Source organism: Microtus oregoni, unplaced genomic scaffold, assembly GCF_018167655.1.
Source record: "Microtus oregoni isolate MIOR12 unplaced genomic scaffold, Mior012 000015F_ref0000493, whole genome shotgun sequence".
In the NCBI taxonomy this organism is placed as follows: Eukaryota; Metazoa; Chordata; class Mammalia; order Rodentia; family Cricetidae; genus Microtus; species Microtus oregoni.
In genome coordinates, this window is record NW_024543074.1 from 16,069,884 (window position 1) to 16,090,655 (window position 20,772).

Sequence of the window (20,772 nt, forward strand, 5' to 3'; positions counted from 1 at the left end):
AAAAAGTTCTAATGGAGTCAGAACCCAGAGTGGGGTAACTTCAGGGTAGACTGACTTCTGTATAGAGCCTTGGCTTTGCTATCCACTTTCTGTGGCTTTCAGCAACTTATTTCTCTTGGTTTTCTTACCTGAAAAGTGACCAGCTCACACTCCTTGTTAGAATTGCATGAGCTAGGGATGCTGGGTGAAGCTTGTAGCTCGGGGTCTGACAGAAAAAGCAGCATTTGTTGTGTCTGTGACTGTTCTGTCCCTCTCACATACATAATTACTTATCAATTACTTCAGAGAACCTTGACTAAGCCATATTGATAGGCCTTCCACAGCATTTCCCTCCAGAGCCTTTGCAATTGTACTTTAACTGCTTTTTAAGGATAATATACAAGATGAAACTCGGCCCATTCTGTATTAACGATCCATAACACCGGATGCTTTGCTTTATGCACTTAGAGCATGGATGCTGTCGACCATTCCAGGAATACATTAGTGGCCATAGGTGTGCCACCCCTGGATAAATGAGATGATTCAGCCGTTTGATAATTTGCTGTGTCACAAGGCACTTCTGAGGCTTGAGGGCACTTCAGCCGGGTGTTTTTAAGGGATCTGTAAGGTTGTATACAATGGGTTCGCTGGGAATGTGTTAGCTCCTGGATGTAGCCTTTGCTTCTGTGGAGCTCTTGTTGCAGAGCCACTCTGCCTCACAGAGGGTTAATCAATCAGGACAGATTGCATGCAAATCTTGGGGGCATTACTGCTTTAGTAATGAGGTGGCTAGTGAGGTGGTTTTTGAATCTCATTGGAAATCTGTTCCCTTTCTGTCTCCACTCCTTTTGAAGCCAAGCCCACAACAGCCAGTGATACACTTTAAATTATTTGCCTTGGGCAGCTGTACAAAGTGGAGGAATGTTTTTAAATTACTTAGGAATCTAGATTTTTTTTTTTTTTGAGAAACTGTATTATCTTCTCTGTTGTTGCCTCTAGGACTGTACCAAACCCACCTGGAATAGGCAATTTATTTTACCTTATCATTAACACCACAATTTTCCTGTTCAGCATCAGAAGTACCAGCGTATTCCATGAAGTTGCAAAACCCACAGGCTCACTTGCCACACCTGCCTGTCCTGAAGGGTTCTTTGGGGGACAGTACAGTTTCTTGTTCACGCTCCACCTTTCTGTCCCTCAGACATGGTGGAATGGCTTCAGTCAAGCACAGCACAAGTGCAGTTGGTGAGGATTAAACCCCAGAATTCATCTTCTCAGAATGCGGGAGGGAACTGAGGAGTTTTTGCCTTGTCTTCTTTTTAAGACCTAGGAAGGGGTTTGCAGGACAGAGACTGGCTTCCCAAAGTGTCCTCTTTACCCCGTCCCATAGCTGGTTTCCCGGTTTGTCATTTAGCAACATCATCCGATGCCTGTGTGTCTGTTTAGGGCTGAGAGACCAGAAGAGCCTTCCGAGAGAAGAGCATTTTGTTTGCTCGGTGGCGGTGTCAGCATGATAACCTCTTGCCCTGGGGACTGGGAACATAGTTGTTAGTTAGAGCTTGCCAGCTTGATAGGAGAGTACTTTTAACTGACCACAGTAGCAGATGTTTCTTTTCTGATATTTAAATATCTTGGTGAACAAGCGCCGTGTCCACTGAGTGCTTGGACCTGGTCTGTTAGACTGAGTAGGCCTAAGGGGTCTGACACCGTTGCTCTTGTCACGTGCTGCCTCCGTTCCATAGTTCACCTTCCCTGAGTTTACATAGCCAGATGAGCACCGGCTGGTGGGGCCACAACGTGACAAGAGTCAGGTCTTCTCACAGGGCCATCTGCTTCTTCTCAGAGCAGCCAAGGCTTGAGTAAGCTGTTCTTCCAAGATAGAAGAATGAGACAGTGCTGAGCAGTGGCTGTGGGTAGCCATGGTGTCCTTCTGGGCCCTAAGCTCTTCTGGATGAGGGCCTTGCTTCTGCAGTCCCAGTGCCTCAGCATAGTGACTGCTTCCTCTCATTAAGCTGGCGGAGTACTGTAGCAGGCTTTCTTTTGGGCCACCAACCAGCTCCCAAATAAAGACGAGACTATTAGTTATGAATGCTTGGCTTTATTTTATATGTGTCCCACTCGCTCTTATAACTTAATTTACCCGTTTCTCTTCATCTAGATTTTGCCTTGGGACTTTTCTTTCATTCTTTATGCCTTACTTTGCCTGCTCCTTCCATGCCTGGCTTGCTGTTTGCTGGCCTCTGCGTCTCCTTTTTTCCCTTGTTCTTTCCTCTTTCGTTCTCTCAAGCCTAGATTCTTCCTCCTTATTCTCTCTGCCTGCCAGCCCCGCCTATCCCTCTCCTGCCTGGCTATTCGCCATCCAGCTTTTTATTAAACCAATCAGGTACCTTAGGCAGGCAAGGTAAAACAGCAACACACCTTTACATAATTAAACAAATGTAATACATCTTTGCCTAGTTAAAGTAATATTCCGCAACATAAACAGATGTAATGCATCTTTACATAGCTAAAGTAATATTCCACTGGAGTCCAGCATGCAGCCTTTCTTTACCTACATGACCTGTTTGTTTGTTTTTCAGAATCCTTATCTCTTTGTCACGATGAGGATGAGCCTAAGCATGCCTCTACCTTGATGAATCCCTAGAAAACATTTTAATAACCAACTCCTTCCTGCACTTTTTATTTTATTCCTTCACTTTTCTGTTAATGCTACTGGCTTCTCTTGTTTCCATCTGCCTTCATCTCCATTCCACAGTGGTGAAAGAGATGAGTTTCCCTTGTCCTCCTAGCCCCTTTCCCCCAACTGATGGCTTCCCTTCTCTGCAGTCTGTGTGTCTGCACTTACCCTAGTGATCCTAGGTCCTCTTCAGTGGCTGTCTTCTCTTTCTCTTCCAGTCGGTGTTGAGTTTCTTATTCTCTTCCTGTGGTCACCAGTCAGCTGCTTTCCTACTAACCTGCTCAGGCAGAATACACTCACACTTTGTTAAAACAAAAGCCCTTGGGCTTTTTTTTTTCTTCCCCGAGACAGGGTTTCTTTGTAGTTTTGGAACTTACTCTATAGACCAGGTCTGCCTGCCTCTGCTGGGATTAAAGGCGTGCACCACCGCCACCTGGCTGGCCTTGGAAATTTTGAAGTCCCTCCTGTGTTCCATTCCCTGTCTTATTGGACAGCACTGTTCATTTCTTTGAAGCAACACTCTTGCGGTTCTCCCGCCTGTGGCACCCTCTGCCCTTCTCTCGTTGGCTTTCCTCTGCGTGCGTTTCTGCGAGCCGTCTTGGGAGCCTCGGAGCATCCATTCGGTCTCTTGTCCCACTCTGGCCCAGTGTAGTTCCAGTGTCAGGTGTTCTTGAACCCTTAAATCAGCCTAGATGTGCACACCTGGACATGCATTCCCACAGTGGTGAAACTCAATTTTTCTCATCTTAACTCACACCTACACACACTCTCTCCTGAGGATGTCATCTTAGTGAGTAAGCCCCTTTAGTTATCCTTAGATTTACCTTGCACCCTCTTTCTACCCCTTTTCAGTTAATTGGCACATCTTGCTAATTCTGTCAGAGATTTGCCAGCCCCTTTTCTCACTCCCATGGACTCTACTTCTGAAGCAGTGTGTTTTCCTAACCTACCCCTTGCTGGTCTGTTCCACAGAGTGCTTACTACCACAAGTGCACCCAAATAAATAAGGTAGTCACATTAGAGTCCTGGAATACAAGTTTTTCCCATGGTTCCTGGTTAACTGTGTCCCTTTACCTCATCTACCCCTAGCCCATATAAGCATTTTGTAATTTCTCTCTCCTATGATACGTATCATTTTTATTTTTCCTAGAAAATGCCTCTGTTCCTGGCTTTCTGGTTAATTCTCCCTGCTGTCATATCTAGGTATGGTCCCTCATTAGTGAACTCTTGTCGCGCCTCTGCCGTCTTTGTATTAGCCCTACTCCCCAACCCCCGCCACACTCCGTACCAACCTCCATAGAGTTCTAGCAACTCTGGTAGACCATTAACTCCCTGAGGATGGTTACTGAGCACTGGGAAAGAACAAAGGGATTGGCATTAGTAAAGGTTTTGTGTGTGTGTGTGTGTGTGTGTGTGTGTGTGTGTGTGTGAATGAGGAGATTTTTGATGAGTTTAACTAGGTAGCTCTGGCTAACCTGAGACTATGTAGACCAGGCTGGCTTTGAACTCACAGAGATCTGCTTCTCTCTGCCTCCTGAGTGCTAGGATTAAAAGGCGTGTACTACATGTCTGGCTTATAACAGAAGTTACTGAGTCATCCATGGCCTTGCCCCCTGCAGACAGGCCCAGAGAGCCACGTGGTAACTGGTGAAACTTCTGCTTTCCCCGAGGAAATTGTAGTTAAAGGCATTTTTACAGTGCAGGTAGAAGCCGCTAGTATTTGTTGAGTGTTGTATTTTCCTGTAGTGTGTAAGAGGACAAATATGAAGTGTAGAAAGGGTGTGACCTGTTAGAGGTGGACAGCATGGCCCTCGGGCAGCAGAGCAGGGCGGAATGTGTACCCTGTCTGTACACACTCAGACATAGCAACATGTGATTTAAAGAATTGTGGAACTCCCTTTTAGAGAAATGCTATTCATGGCCTGTCAACAAAGAACTGGGCTTCAGCCGGGCGATGGTGGCGCACGCCTTTAATCCCAGCACTCGGGAGGCAGAGGCAGGCGGATCTCTGTGAGTTCAAGACCAGCCTGGTCTACAGAGCTAGTTCCAGGACAGGCTCCAAAGCCACAGAGAAACCCTGTCTCGAAAAACCAAAAAAAAAAAAAAAAAAAAAAAAGAACTGGGCTTTCACGCTGGGTGTGATGATGCACTTGACTAGTGGATGCCGGAAGATTAGGAGTTTCAGGACATCTTAGCCTATGTAGTTTAAGGACAGTCTAGGCTGCTTGAGACCTTACCTTTAAACAAAGCCCACAAAAACTCATTTATTTTAACTTATGATGCATGTGTGACATGTTCTTTATCACTATGCCATGTGTACTATGAATTTGCAGTAAGGCATAATTTGATCTCTCTTCCTTGGTAACTTAGAGGTTCAGGTAATCGATAGAGATGGGAACAAATGGTTTTGATGTGTGCTTATGCAAGACGTCTTGAGTCTTGATTATTCAGCAGCCCTTACTAAGCTACCTGTGTAACAACCTGAGTACTGTCATATCCCCTTTTCTCATGGAGTCAGGTCAGGGAGTCAGATGTTAGTCCAGCATACTTACAGAAGAAAATGACCTATGTCACAAGTGTGTCAGAGGCCATGTTAGAAAACTTAAAAAGCTTGAAAGAAGTCAAGTGTTGTAAGGAGGGCCGCTTGTTTGTTTCCCTACTACCCGGCAGCTCAGACCTGAAATAATCACACAGAAACTATATTATTTAAAACACTGCTTGGCCCATTAGCTCTAGCTTCTTATTGGCTAACACTTATATCTTAATTTAACCCATTTCTAGTAATCTGTGTATCGCCACACAGCTGTGGCTTACCAGGTAAAGTTCCCAGTGTCTCTTTCCGGAGGGGCTACATGGCTTCTCTCTGACTCTGCCTTCCTTCTCCCAGCATTCAGTTTAGTTTTCCCCACCTACCTAAGTTCTGCCCTGCTATAGGTCCAAAGCAGTTTCTTTATTCATTAATGGTAATCACAGCATACAGAAGGGAATCCCACATCAGTCAAGTCTAAAATTGTACTCATGGGGCTTGGAGCATTCTCTTCCCTGCTTGTGCCCTGTTCTGTTCTTCCATATAATGACCAGCGTTGGACTGATTTGCCTCTTAGTTCCTTCCAATTTGCTGTCTTTGAACCATGAAAATGCCGTTGTTAAAAAGAGACAATGCAGGAAGTATCCTCTGTGTGTGTGTGTGTTATTGAATGATAGCACTAGATGACTCATCTGTCATCTCTGAGCCAAGAGCTCAGCTCAGAATGTCCACAGCTGACTTCTTACTCTGCTGTCTGCTGCACTCTTGTCTCCCAGCAGTGCTTGGTGTTAGTAGATCTCACTGTCATCAGGTCATTCTGATGTTTGAGAGGCTGGATCCTTTTTGTTTTCTGTGAACTTTAAAAAACAATCTCTTTTGTCCTCAATACCTAAATTTGGTATGTGTGATGGGAATAAATGTAACATTCCTTATTAAAGAATCCACCATTGTTGCTTGCCCAGTGCTGCTAGGATCCAGTATAGACAATAGGAAATAGTCCCTGCCTTAGATGAGCTAAAGTTTGAGAGAAGAAAATAAATGGTCAGTGTGGGAAACTGTTAGAAGTGCTTCCATGGGTTTCTGATAACCCTCTTCTAGCCTCTGCAGTTGTAGCTCTCACAGAGACACATACATACACACAAATAAGAACAGTGCACCCATAGAGGTTTAGATGAGCAGGACTGTGGAGTAAGAGTCTTTGTATAGGCTGGTGGGAAGGGAAAGTCAGGATGGCATGATGTAAGGAGAAGACCTGGATTCTTACAGTCTCTAATGTTAGCTGTACACGTCTTTGAGCTTGTTTGGTTTATATGCTATTTTTTGAGAGAGGACCTTTCTGTATTGTCTAGGCTCACGTTACCCCTCCTCGTCTGTCTCAGCTAGGTAGGTGGCTGGAGCTGCAGATAGATATATGTCACTGCATCTGGCTTGCCCGTTTATAGTGCACACACTCTGGTCAGTGTGTGTGACAGAGTTCTGTCTGAGCCTCAGGGCAAGGTGATGCCCTTGAACAAAGCAGGTGTTAAACTAGTTGTAAGGTAAGGTGAACTTTAGGGCTGGAGAGATGGCTCTGAGATTAAGAGCACTGGCTGCTCTCTAGAAGTCCTGAGTTCAATTCTCAGCACATTAATGACGGATTGCTTATTACAGATGACTCATAACCATCCATGATGAACTCTGGTGCCCTCTCCTGGTATGCAGGTAATAAATGTACATAATAGATAAATCTTTTTTTTTTTTTTAAAAAGAATGAATTTTAATGAAGTGAGATTTCAGATTAAAGAAGTCCTAACTTCTTTACCTTACAAAGCCTTATACCAGCCCGGCAGCCCACTTTGCTCAGGTGGTACACTAACTGTGGTGGTAGAAGAGGTGACAAGCCTCCATGGCCCCTGAAGCTGACCTCATACTCAGCAGGTGTGGAGATGTGTCCTGCCTTACCTGTGCCTGCAGGGATAAAACTTCAGTAATGGTACATCCTCACTCTTACCTCTTCCTCTCCTATACCAGATTTTACCATGTGGGCATCCTGCTGCAACTGGTTCTGCTTGGATGGACAGCCTGAAGAGACCCCACCACCACAGGGAGCCAGGGCTCAAGCCTATTCCAACCCTGGATACAGCTCCTTCCCCTCCCCCATGGGTTCCGAACCAAGCTGCAAATCCTGTGGGGTCCACTTCGCAAGCACAACCCGAAAGGTAAGTGTCATTGCGCTGTGACCTCAGCACCTCAGGCCAGCCACCTAGCTTCCCCCTGTGTGATGCTGGGGTCCCATGCCTGTCGTACTCATAGAATGTACAAGTGAAGGCAAAGCATCTCAGCATAGACTTGGAGCAGCCGCCCCACACAGCCAGCAGCTTCAGTGCTTACCATTTATACCTCTGCCCCAGCTGTGAAGTGCCCTGTTCTAGTGCTGGGAATAAAATGAGGCTAAGTGTGCCCAGCACCGTGTTGGAAACAGGGCAGGTGTTGGCTCTGTTAGCTGTTGCATACAAGGCCTGACTGCAGATTAACCTTGTCCTCATTATCAAAAGCCTTTCAGAGCTTCCTGAGAGACAAGGAAACCCTAGCAGAGGGACCGGAGCCCACTCACTGGCATAGACACCATGTGCAATAGGCTGCACTGGGGTATGGCTGTTCCTTTACTGTGCCCTCAGACAGTACATGTCCTGTAGAACGAGAGGTTGGTAGCCCGCAATGGCTAGGAGGGTTTGAGGATGAGATGGTGACAGTGGGAAACCAGGGGAAATAACTCTTTTGTGCTTTCTACTGTATGAGAGGAACTGTTGAAGTTTTAGGCTAGGAGGGTGAAATACACCTGGTGTGGTGAGTTCGAGGTCACCTGAGCTATGTAATGAAACCCTGTTTCAAGCAACAACAAAAATTTTGACTTTTTGGCCTGGAGAGATGACTCAGCAGTTAAGAGCACTGGTTGCTCTTCAGAGGACCTAGGTTCAATTCCCAGCATCCATATGACAGCTTACAACTGTTCAGTTCCAGGGAATCTGACACTTTCACACCAGTGCACATAAGATAAAGCTAAATTTTTTTTTTAATTTAGACCTTTAATTTTACTAAGACTTTTGACTTTTGTTTTGGGATTTTGTTGTTTTTGAGAAAGGGTCTTAGTCTGCTAGCCTCTGCCTCACTGTGTTAATCTAACTGGTCTCAAACTCAGGGTAATCCTGCCTCAGCCTCCCAAGTGCTGGGATTACAGCTGTGCCACTATTCCTTGCTTAGATTTTTTTTTTCCCTTTGTTTCATTTATGTTTTCGATACAGGGTTTCCCTATGTAGCTTTGGCTGTCCTGGAACTCGCGTTGTAGACCAGGCTGGCCTCCAGCTCACAGAGATCCGCCTCCCTAGTACTGGGATTAAAAGCATGTGCCACCAGCGCCCAGCTAGTATAGATTTTTGTTTGTTTCATTTAATCCCCACAGTAACTATTTCAGTTTTAGAAAACACCAAATCCTGTTTTACATTTGACAAAGTGTTAGAGTTTAAAAAGAAAGTGGGGTGGTGGTGGTGCACAAAGAGGCAGATGGATCCCTGAGTTCAGAGCAAGTTGCAAGGCTACACAGAGAAATCCTGGAGAGAGAGAGAGATTGATTGATTTAAGTAAAAACACAGTACCTCAAACAGTACCTCACTATCACATGGTTAAGTACTAGAATCAGGAATCAAACTCAGATCTCAGACTTTACACAGAGCATCAAGTTCAAGATGACAGGTAACAGGCCTAGGTTCTTGGGAGCATGGGGATGACTAAAATTGCCCTTCTCCCCCATTGAAAATAAGTGCAAAAATCTAGCTGGTGTCTGGTCAGGCAGACAGGGATGAAGAGCTTGCAGTGGGACAGACAGGTCTAGGCAGAGTACAGATTGTAGTCAGACGAGGAAAGCCACCGTGGCCTGAAGCATTCCAGCAGGGGGTCCCGGTTTGGATGATGAAAGATAATATTGGTACAATATTTTTTTGCTCTAAATTATGAATTGATTTAGTGTGATTTACAGTGAATTTTGTGAATATTAAGGATGTTTTCTGCTGCAAGTATACTTTTAAAATAGCTTTTTTAGAAGTAGTTGAATTGCCCATAGATCCTACCATTGTTTTTTGTTTGTTTGTTTGTTTGTTCATCTCTCATTGTGGTCAGTATTTTCTATATGCTCACTGGGTTCAAAGCACAGACAACAGCCAAGACTTGTAGAGAGAATACAAGTAAGGTATGTCCCCTTCATCCTTCAGGTTCCCAGTCCTGGAGAGAAGGGGCAGGCCACAAGCAACTATCCCATCTGTACTGGTAATGCCTACCTACGGTGTTGCAGTGGTCTAACAGAGTGAGTTCTGGTGCCCAGCTTCTTGAGCTGGACCGGTATGAGGTAGTGGAGGAGGCTGTATTAGGTTGGAGCTTGGGCATAGTATTCAGACGTAGAGCAGAAGTGGGTTTTTTTGGGGTGTGTTGAGAAGACCTATGATGGACTAGGGGGAGCATCTGCCTTATGACGTTTTATATAAATTATCTCTGATATTTTAATAGTTAGAAGCCAGCAGGATGAAAGTGTGGACCTGTGCAGTGCTAGGGAATTTGGTTGAGGATGCACCGGGGAAGTAAGGACAGCCTGGTGAAGGGGAAAAAGCCAAGGCATGTTCCCTGGCCAAGGCTGGCTGCTGGGTAACTCTTGTTTCAGTACAGGCCCAGAACCTCTTCTGAGTCATCTTTCTTGCTATTTTGTTACTCTGGATTGATCTGTTGGTTAGAATTTACTCACATCTTTCCTTTGTGTTCTTCCCTTGTTTGCTGAGAGCCCGCTGCCTTTCTTTGTTGTCTCCCACCACTGCACTGCAGGCTGTTAGCCTCAAGTGCTTCCCTCCTCCTTTAGAGCTGTTCAGAGGTAGGCTTCAGAGTCCCTGGCTGGCAGGGGTAGCAGAAACTCGGTTGTCATCCTTGCCTTCTGATCTTGCATCTAGAAGCTACATACGTTTGAAGAAGAGAGAGATTTGGATTTGGCTGATTGAACAACACGGGTTTTATAATTATATTGAGCTCAGTCTTGTCAAACTGCATTGACTTTAGTACCACTCCACATGACACTGCAGCCTCTTCATTGTTAGCCAGGCATCAGGATTGAACCCCAAATACTCAGGGCTCCCATTTTCCACTTACATGACTGCTCTTTGCTGGTGTGGCCACATGTTCTTTTCAATCTCTGCGTAGCTTCTTGTCTGGTTTAAGCTGAGTAGAGAAGGAAACTGGTGTGTGTCTTCTTGCTTGCCTGGACTGTGTGGATGACATGTAGACAAACACTACGTGGGCTCTTCAACCCCACCCAAAGATTGCCCTCATCCTGCCTCTGAGAATGGGTCTCAGTTGTTTTTGGAGCTGAACAGCTTTCCATATTGAGAACAAAGGAAGCAGGAACATGGGAGCTAATGTAACATTTAAGGGAACGTGAAATGGAAAGTTGCTGCTAACGTCTTGAAAAGGTGCCCTTGAGTAGGTGGCTCTCCAGGTGTTGAGGATTGAGCTCTTGGGAGAGTGACTTATCATTGGCTGAGCAGAGCTCAGTCAAATGTCACTGTAACTTGCACAGCCTGCAGATTGAGCACCCTTGGTGTGCCGTCTGTGACTGTGGGAAGAGCTGCACCAGGCAGTGCCAGCTTGTGAGTCAGTCACACTTGTCTCTAAACTGAGACACTGTGTGCTTTCATAAAGGAGAGAAACTAGCATCCCAGTCCCTCGTCCTATCCAAATATTTATCTGGAAGTGATCTCATGTACCACCTACTTCCCGGCCATTGCAGGGACACCTATGAACAGTCTCTGTGGAGAGGGTACTGACTAATCCTGGCTGGACGTTAGTATCTGACCTTGAATATAGTACTTGATCTCCCAATTCTTGGTTTCTCTCTTTGTAAATTGGGGAGGAACACTAACACTTACTTTTTAAGGGGATTTGAGAATGAAATGATAAGCCAGGTCTTACTATACAATGCCTGGCGCATCACAGTAAATTCTGTTGACACCAGTATTCACAATAGCTGCTAGCTGGCCATGGTAACATTGCCGTAATCTGTAATGTTTGAGCCGTAGTGAGACCCTTTCTCAAAAACAAAGGCTGCTTGGACAGTGGTGGTGCAGGCCTTTAATCCCAGTACTCTGGAGGCAGAGGCAGGCAGATCTCTGAGTTCAAGGCCAAGTTGGTCTACAGAGTAAATTCCAGGACAGCCAGGCTACACAGAGAAACACTGTCTTGAAAAACAACAACAACAACAAATTAAACAAACAAAAAAATCCCAAAGATTAAAGATGTGGCTCAGTGGCGGGGTGCTTACCTAACTTGCAAAAGGGCCTGGGTTCAATGTCAAGCACTGAAAAACAAGACAGATAGGAGCTGAACCCCAGCTCCTCCCCTTAGGACCCATTATGTCTCGGGTTTGCCTCAATGCATTATTCTGCATCTCCACAATGACCTGTTTTCACTGCTTTTTACAGGTAGAGAAACTGAGTGCCTGAGAGGCCAATGTAACATACCTATACTCTGAATGGTATTTGAAATGGAGACTTGAATAAAAAGACAGAGCTTTTTTATTCTAAATATGGTGTCACTATTGATTAAAAATCACATAAGCTGCTGGGCGGTGGTGACATATGCCTTTAGTCCCAGCACTTGGAAGCGAAGGCAGAGGCAGGCCGATCTCTGAGTTCAAGGGCAGCCTGACCTATAGAGTGGAGTTATAGGACAGCCAGGGATACACAAAGAAATCCTTTCTGGAAAAAAACCCAACGAACAAAACTTCCATAAGCCTTGAATGAAAAATTATAAGTGTAAATGATTATATATGCATAGTGTATAAATGTCAGGTGTCCTGTTGGTGGGTACAGACACAGGTGGTCTGCCACCTCCAGGTGGTCTGCCACCTCCAGGTGGTCTGCCACCTCCAGGTGGCCTTTAATTTGAAAACTGCCGTGAGGCTCGCGCTTTGGATATACGGAACAGTTGAGTAGAGCAGGAGCTACAGGAGGAGGTCCTGCTGACCCTGGTGGCCTTGTTCTTCCGAGCTGACATTTTCCTCTCTCTGTCTCTTGCTTAAGCAGCAGACCTGCTTGGACTGTAAGAAAAATTTCTGCATGACTTGTTCAAGCCAAGAGGGGAATGGTCCACGCCTCTGCCTCCTCTGCCTGCGGTTCCGAGCCACAGCCTTCCAGCGGGAGGAACTGATGAAGATGAAGGTGAAGGACCTGAGGGACTATCTCAGCCTCCACGACATCTCTACTGAAATGTGCCGGGAGAAAGAAGAGCTGGTGTTTCTGGTGCTTGGCCAGCAGCCTGTGATCTCTGAGGCGAACAGGACTCACGTTCCCACACTGACCCAGGACTTCCCTGAGCAGCAGGCCTTCCTGACCCAGCTTCACGCCAGCACAGTGCCTCCTACCTCACCTGGCCTCCCTTCTTCGCCTGCACAAGCCACCTCTGTTCCCCTAGCCCCAGCTCAGGAAAACCAGGTAGGGACCTGCCTGCAGTCTCTTCATCTCTGTGGCTTCATCTCTTCATTTTCCTCTCCTATTGCATTGTGGGAATGGTGTGAAGCCTTTTCTGCCTGTTGGTTCTGAAAGTGGTGTTTCCTGGTCATTAGGCTCATGTTTTGACTTCGGGGATGGTAGACCTGGTACCATGTTTTTGTGGATTTCATTTGTAATACCTTAATACCCTAGTTAGACTTAAAAAAAATTCATTGCTCCAGAAATACTTTGAAGAAAGTCACAATTACTTCTCTAGTTTATTTCAAATTTGCCCTCCAGCTTACTGCCCTTTTGACTGGTCTGTCCTGACTGGGCAGGGAGGGGAAAAATGGGAAGCCCTGCGAAGGGGCCTTGCTACTGCCCTGGTCACAGTGTGGGAGCTGTTTAATGGTGAGCCGGGAGAGGCAGGCTGTAGTACGCAGGGGAAGCCCGCAAAAGAGGAGCTGAGCATGACACCCACTCTTGGGTTTGTCAGGAGTGTTGGTGTCACCCAGATCTACAGAAGTCCCTCACCGATGCTGCAAGCTACAGGGCATGGGTACTGTGAGATTAGGACCTTGATCAGGACTCTATATCCAGTGATTTCTTCCTCCCCTTCCCTCCCTTCCTCTTTCCTTTCTCTTCCTCCCCCTCCTCCCTTCCCTCCACCTCTCTTCAGGGTTTCTCTGTGTAACAAACAGCCCTGGCTGACCTGAAATTTGCTTCTTAGACCAGGCTGGCCTCAAATTCCCAGAGATGCGCCTGCCTCTGCCTCCTAAGTGCTGGGATTAGTGGCGTGCACTACCATGCCCAGTTGTTTTTTGTTTATTTTTGCTGTTAAGCGTGCTGGGCAAAGGGCTCTCCCAGTGAGCTATACCACCAACCCCACAATTATCTTGTCTCTGACTCCTTGGGGTACACTTTGAGCCTAGAACAATGGAAGAGACCCCTTTGGGCTCGCTAGGTTGCAGAGAGGCTCAACTACCATATATATCTATGGAGTTCTGCTGAGGAGGGGCAGCTCCTCTCCCACAGATGACATGGAAGGCTGTGCCTCTTGTCTATGGTCAGCTTCTTTGCCAGGACTGGCACTTATTCCGCCCTTAACACATATAAAAGCCGACATGAAAGCAGCTGGTCATTAATGCTTTCTTAAGCTCTGGCTCCTGGTCTGTGGGGAGGTTTTACCTCTTGCTATACATCTCTTTTTTGCTTGGATTTTTAGAGCACTCAAGTCTTTGTGTAGTGAACAAGGAGAGGAATCAGATAAGTATTTTTTCCATGAAGAACCTTCATACAGGTCAGGTATGGCGCTGCATACCTTAATCCCAGCACTTGGGAGATGGAGGCACACGGATCGGGCTCGCCTCTTTTACATAGGGAGTTCAAGGCATGAGATTCTGTCTCAAAAGAGGAAGGGGAAGGGTTGGAGAATGAACAGACCTTCAGGAGATTTTCAGTGTAATATGATAAACTTACTATTTTGTCACTAACCAGAATTTTCTTACACCAACAGGCATACAGTGTATTGTGTGTTATTGGGTACTTTTCCACTTGAGATTTTAGAGAACTTTAGTTAGTGTCAGTTTACTTCTGTTCTGGTGATACCTGAACTTTGTAAACAGGAGAAATAGGCATGGGGAAATTGGGCAAGGCTATATGCCACACCACAGCAAGCAAGGATGCAAATCTTACAGTTCTAGCCCTAGCCTACCAGCGTTCTGTATTTGCTAGGGAAGGAAGTGTATGTGCTATAAACACAATAGTGGACAGATAGATACTGGTCGTAGGTTTTTATTTACCCAGTAGGCAAACTGGGAAGATATTTGCAGTATGAATTCCAGTTGCTCTTTCTAGGGAATAGAAGACATTCAAAAACTATGTACTCAGGAACAGATTAGCCTCTGGAAGACCCCAAAGTAACCCCAAGGTGACAGACAGTACCTGAGTGGCCAGTGGGTACCATATCTACATCACACTACTAGAAGGAAACCAGAGATGTTGATGAAGACACTGTTGGCTGCCTCCCCATATTTATGACTTCCTGTCATCGCTTGGGTGCTTTAAGCTCTGCTTTTTTGTTTCCATTGTAATTGTTTGCTTCTCTTGATGAATGGCTAGAGCTGTCAGTTACTTTAGTTTCCCAAATTGTGTCTTTGTTTTGTTTTTGGTTTTGGAGACAGGATTTCTCTCTGTAGCCCTGGCTGTCCTGGAACCAGCTCTGTAGACCAAGCTGGCCTCAAACTCAGAAATCGGCCTGCCTCTGCCCCCTGAATGCAGAGATTAAAGGTATGGAACTCAGGCATGTCTTTTGTTATGAGCTCACATAGGCCCTTTGCCTGGAGGCAGCTGGGAGGGAAGAGGAACTAGGTGGGAGTTTGTGGTGAAAGTTTTCTTTTTTGTTTGTTTGTTTAAGTGGTAAATAGAGTTAGGAAGCCACAATTCTGACCACTCTAGGCAAAAGTGAGCCCTTTCGGGAAGCTAGAATGCTGAATAGACTGGAACGAAGCTGAGCCATTGTGTTCTGTAGTCTTAGGGTGTTGGGTTCTTAAATTCATGAAACACATTTAAGCAGCTGAGTATGTCCTACTAGTTAGAACACATTTCTAGAGTGTGAGATACGGCAGAGTGTGTCTTGGGGTAGTGATGGTCAGTTGAGGAGGCCAGGAAGATTTATGTTAAGGATGTGAATGAGGTCTTTGGAAAAACTAGTAGACATTGGTCCAGAGGCAGAACCAGGTAATGGATGGAGGATGTGGGGAGGACATTTGACATAGTGTTCAGAGACACAGTTATCTCTGAAGATGAGTAGAGAGAAACTTTCACCTCAACTGTCCACCTTGAGAGCAAACTAGTAATATGTAGCAGCCAATGCCACCCTTACCGGTGGGCAGAATTAGAATACTCTTGGTTTTTTTTGTTTGTTTGTTTGTTATTTTTATGATAGGGTTTCTCTATGTGTTCCTGGTTGTCCCAGAACTAGCTCTGTAGACCAGGCTGGCCTCATACTCATAGAGATCCTCCTGCCTCTGCCTCCTGAGTGCTGGGATTAAAGGCGTGTGTGTGCCATCACCGCTTGACAAGCACCCTTGTTCTTGATGCAGCTCTCCATCCACTGAAATATATTTGTATTGTTTGCCTGAAAGAGTTGCTATTAGAAAGCAGGCATTTGTAGAACTTCTTTGGGATCCTTGGTTTCTGGGGGGTGATGGGAATACAATTTGGACATTTATATGAATTGAAAGAGGCCCATGCTGTGTAAGTCACTGGGACATCTCTGTGGATGTGATGGCACCTTTCTCTTCCCACAGGCCACTGGCCATGTGTCTGAGGACCACGAGGAGCCCGTCTTCCTGGAGAGCACAGCCAGAGTACCTACCGAGGATGAGACCCAGGTGGGGCCTCTGCTCGGTCTGTGCCTTTGCCTTTGTTGTTTCCCTGGTCTTCTTGGGATGTTCCTAGACCCTCAGCAGACTCAGGTGGAACAAGAAGGGTCAGTTTGTGAGGATAGTCCTGAAGTCCTTGAGTTTAGTAATAGCATTCCAGATTGACACTTGTTGCTGTCAGTCGGAGTGCGCAGATGTGAGGCTGGCCACCATGGAGGATGGGAACCTCCTGGCCCACACTGGCTTTCCAAGAACTGCCAGAGGGCATGCGCAGAGTGCTTCTGTGAAAGTCTTGTTCTTGTCCTGTGTGCCCAGGGTGCAGTAGTCACTGTTGGGAAAGGAAGTAGATGAGGCTTTCATGCTTTAGCAACACAAGGGTCCAGTGAAGAGCATGATTCTGAGGGGCCATAGAGCTTAGGTGATTCCTGCCAGGGAGGTCTGTACTGAGAAAGGCCAGCACCATACCTGGGTTTTCCTGTACTGCCTCATTTACTTTCCACAGGAACCCTGTGTGTCAGGACAGTTGTCTCTCCTTTGGGGAGGGGTAACAGGCTCAAGATGGTAAACAATTTGAAAAATAATGTCTAATATTTAGTGGAGGCATCAGCATTGAGCATCAGGGCCCTCTGGCCAGCTAACTAGTGCTCCTTGTATGCGTAGTTCTGATATGTGAGTGTACAAAGACAACATGACTGGCAGGGAAAGACCAGTCTATTTTGATGGTCTTAACACAACTGAATCAACCAATCACATCTTTGCTATTCCAGTCCATTGGCTCAGAGGACAGCTTCGTCCCAGGCCGGAGAGCCTCACTATCTGACCTGACCCACCTGGAGGACATTGAAAGCCTGACAGTGCGGCAGCTGAAGGAGATTCTGGCTCGTAACTTTGTCAACTATAAGGGCTGCTGTGAGAAGTGGGAACTGATGGAGAGGGTAACTCGACTGTACAAGGATCAGAAAGGACTCCAGCACCTGGGTGAGGGGCTGTCTGGGTGGTGACTGAACAGAGAGCTCTTTGCTGCCATCTCACGTGTGATGGCATCAAACCGACTTGATCTGATCTCGGAGGAAGCCAGCCTACACATTTGTACTTCTCAACTACCAAGACTAGGGACACGCGTTGAATACACAGTTTAATCTTCAGAGCAGCCTATACAGTAGACTCTATTAGTACTACTTAGAGAGCCAAGATTTGAACAAAGGATTTCCCAAGCCCAGTGTCTTCCTGCCACACAATACACACTCCATACTCATTTCTACTACCAACAGTACTTAATTCGAATTAGTTTTGGGTTGGAAAGCAAATTCTAGCATATAGTGGGCTTGGGTTTTTTCTTGTGCTCACTTCCTAAAGCATGGTGGTGTCATTTTAAATGTTTTACACTGTCCTCACACTAATTCATTGTAGATGTTTTTCTCTTAAATGCAGGAGGGAAACATGTTTGGCTAGGCAAGCACTCTGCCATGAAGCTGCATCCCCAGCATACTAGCAATAGCTTGAGCTTTCCCCCCTGGTGCTGGGGATCAAACCTAGGGTCTTCTTCCACGTGCTGAGTGGGCATTCTGTCACTGAGCTCCATGCCTCACCCTTCCTTTGGCCATTTTGTACTGGACATTTCTTATCACCAGCTGATTTAGTTCTTTGAGCATTTTGATCCCTCGTATGATAGATAAATGGTTAAAGCCAAGCTTCAGGCCTTCCTCTAATAAAGTTGAATAACTGAAGATTTACCAAGTTAGGAGAAGTCTTACTGCACTGGTTGTAGACTTGGGCCCTAACAAGGAAGTCTCTCTTCTCTTGGAGATTATTTCAAGAGTCTTGGTAGAGTCCCAAAGACTTTGGGAGTAGATTTGTTTGTTTGTTTAATTCTGGATCTTACTCTGTATCCCTGGCTGAGCAGGAGATTAGGTTGGCTTCATACTCACAGAGTCCCTCAAGTGCTTGGGATTAAAAGTGTGTACTACCCTGTCCTGTGGTGCTGGTGCTGCTCCTCCTCTTTGTGGTTTTTGGTTTTGTTTTTTGAGGCAGGGTTTCTCTGTGTATAAGAGTTCTGATTATCCTGGAACTCGCTTTGTAGATCAGGAACAAAGAACGAACTCACAGAGATCCACCCTCCTCTGCCTCTTGAGTGCTGAGATCAATGGTGTGCACCATCACCACCCTGTAGCTTTTAAAAACAGGCTCCCGATACATAGCTCAGACTGGCCTGGAACTCATGATCCTTCTTCTGCCTCTTGTGCTGGGATGATAGGCATGTACCACAATGCCTGGCAATAACATGTGGGAGCTTTGACAGAACCCTTGGCTCATTGACATACTTAATTCTTCATTTTTACCTCAACGATGGCTTCAGAGGCAATATTAAAGGATATTGTGTATGAAGTGACCTTTCATCTGACAAGTGGTCACTGTCAGATAGAACATCAGGGGCTCCATGTGAGTTCTCAGTACACAGAGTGGGTGATTGCCTGCCTCTCCAGATTCCAGCCAGGTCCCATTCTTGGCCCAGAGCTGCCCGGAGTTGAGAAGTGACAGCAGGGTGGTGGGAGACTGCCTTTGTACTGTCACACTCGCATTCACATATCTTTTCCTTTCCTTTCCAGTGTCTGGTGATGACAACCAAAACGGTACGTGATTGTTTGTTAAGGATGGGCTAAGGCTCTTAGCAGTTTTGTTTTCCTGTTTGCAATCCTGCTGGTTGCTTCCAGTCTAAGAATTGTAGGCATATGTGTTTACAGAAAGCACAGAATCAGGTATTCTCCTTGCCCCACCACTATAAAGGATGGCCACAGCAGCCTAGGGACTTAGCTAATTTGGAGCAGATGCCCTGTGTGAGGAGTACCATGGTTAGTCTGTCTGGGAAGACAGAGAGGTTATTTGAGTGTTTGTTTGTTTGTTTTGTTTTTAAGATGGTGTCTATCTGTGTAGCTCTGGCTGCCCTAGAATTCAACTTTGAAGACCAGACCGGTCTCAAACTCAGAGATCCACCTGCCTCTGCTTTCCAAGTGCTGAAATTAAAGGCTTATTACAGTACTGCACTTAGCCCACTTTAGTGTCTGCCAGCAAAACTGAAAAGAGGGGTGGTGAGCCAAGCGAGCCCTATTTGAATGGTAGTCAGAGCTGCTCAGGAAAAGCAGAGGTGTTCTGTGAATGCCTTGTGAGCTCCAAATGCATATCCCCACCTGGTTACCTTAACACTCACCTGTGTGTTAAAGGGCACCATTGGGGCATCCTTGGAGCACACTGTAGAACCCTGGTAGTCTGGGATGCCGCATGTGTTGTACACTTATGAAAGCTTTGAGAAATTTGGGTGCAAACTTCCCACAACTATTCTCAGCAGTGTTTCAGCCTACAGAGCACTTTAAAACATTTTTTCAGAAGACATCCTGAATTTTCCTAAGTAAAACGGTCTTCTGTGCAGAATGGGCAGAGTTGAGCTTTTTCCTTAGTCCCTGTCACCATCTGGGTTACCCCTCCTCCCATCTCCACCTCAGATAATACCAAGATCAGATTAATCTACTTGGCACCATCCTTTTTTCTTCTCATTTCCTGGAGAACGCTGTCCACTGAGCGGATGCATTTATTGTCTCTCCTCAGTGATGTATGAGTGACTGAAATTCTGTAAATGACTCAAGCTTGTTTTAGGTATGTGGGTACCTTTCTAACCTCTGTATTAGGGCTACAAGGGGCTTTAACTAGGGTGAACTCTCACAGCCAGCCACCTCCTGGGGGAAGTGATCTCTGAATGGATGTGTATTTCATACACAGCTATATTTGAATAGCTACATGAAAATACTCCAGAATCACTAAACTAGCAATAAACAAAGATCTGACTTTTTCTATTAGTCCAGAGTAGAAAAGTCTAGAAGCAACAGATAAAGTAGAATTCCACCTGAGAAGTCCTGGTGGGAGAGTTGGCTGGTATGTCTTATGGCTGCTTAGTTTAGGCTAGTTTGACACACTGGAAATCGGTGAGCTGCTGATAGGGTTTTTCTCAACTGAACTAGACTAGTAGCTGTGTCCACCACTAGCATAAGCCAGTTAGTATTTATTGAGAACTGAATACTGGACAGTTAATGATGTCTTAATAGTCTCTGCCCTTGTCCAGGAGCCCCTCTGATTTGAATGTGTGCTAACTCAACAGCCCTGTGTCCTTGGGCAAGCTACTCTGGCCCAAGTTGTCTCATCTATAAAACCCGCTTTAACACCACTGGGTTAATACAGAAAGCTCTTAGGACCCTGCCTGACACATGGTAGGCTGTTAGTCACTGTGAGCAGTTATCGTTCCCTGGGCAGAACGTTCATTGCCAGATGTTTAAAGAATACATACCATATGATTCATATTTTGGGAATTCAAAGATAAGTATCTGACCTCAGAGCACAAAGCAAATGCTAAGCTTATGATTGAATAAGTTGAATTAAGAAGCTTTTAGTCTACTGTGGGAGATAAGTGAATTATCATGAAGTATGATAAGCAGTTGGGTAGGAATAAAATTCAATGATTATAGCACAGAAAAGGAACAGCATGTCTGCCCATGCCTCTCTATCAGGAGGTCTTTTCACATGGGCTCCCACATGATTCTCAGCTTTATTAAATTGGGGCTATGTTTATAGATAAGACTTATGATTCCTAATGAGTCAGTCATTCATTACAGTTCTGTTTATATCCCAACTTTCCTGAACCAATTTTATCTTTTCTGT

At 45.7% G+C, this 20,772-nt stretch overlaps 1 protein-coding gene across 4 annotated transcripts in view; it reads left to right on the top strand.

The window, feature by feature from the left end:
* Window positions 1–20,772, top strand: part of Rffl (ring finger and FYVE like domain containing E3 ubiquitin protein ligase) — a 67,265-nt gene that overhangs the window by 43,787 nt on the left and 2,706 nt on the right. Inside the window, exons 2-6 of one of the 4 annotated variants that reach the window (XM_041663878.1) lie at window positions 7,194–7,381; window positions 12,275–12,685; window positions 15,994–16,077; window positions 16,836–17,046; window positions 18,675–18,698. In XM_041663878.1, coding sequence (XP_041519812.1) covers window positions 7,202–7,381; window positions 12,275–12,685; window positions 15,994–16,077; window positions 16,836–17,046; window positions 18,675–18,698 — 910 coding nt within the window. In that variant the 5' untranslated portion in view covers window positions 7,194–7,201. The remainder of the gene's footprint in view (window positions 1–7,193; window positions 7,382–12,274; window positions 12,686–15,993; window positions 16,078–16,835; window positions 17,047–18,674; window positions 18,699–20,772) is intronic. The other 3 variants (XM_041663879.1, XM_041663880.1, XM_041663881.1) reach the window with 3 other exon arrangements.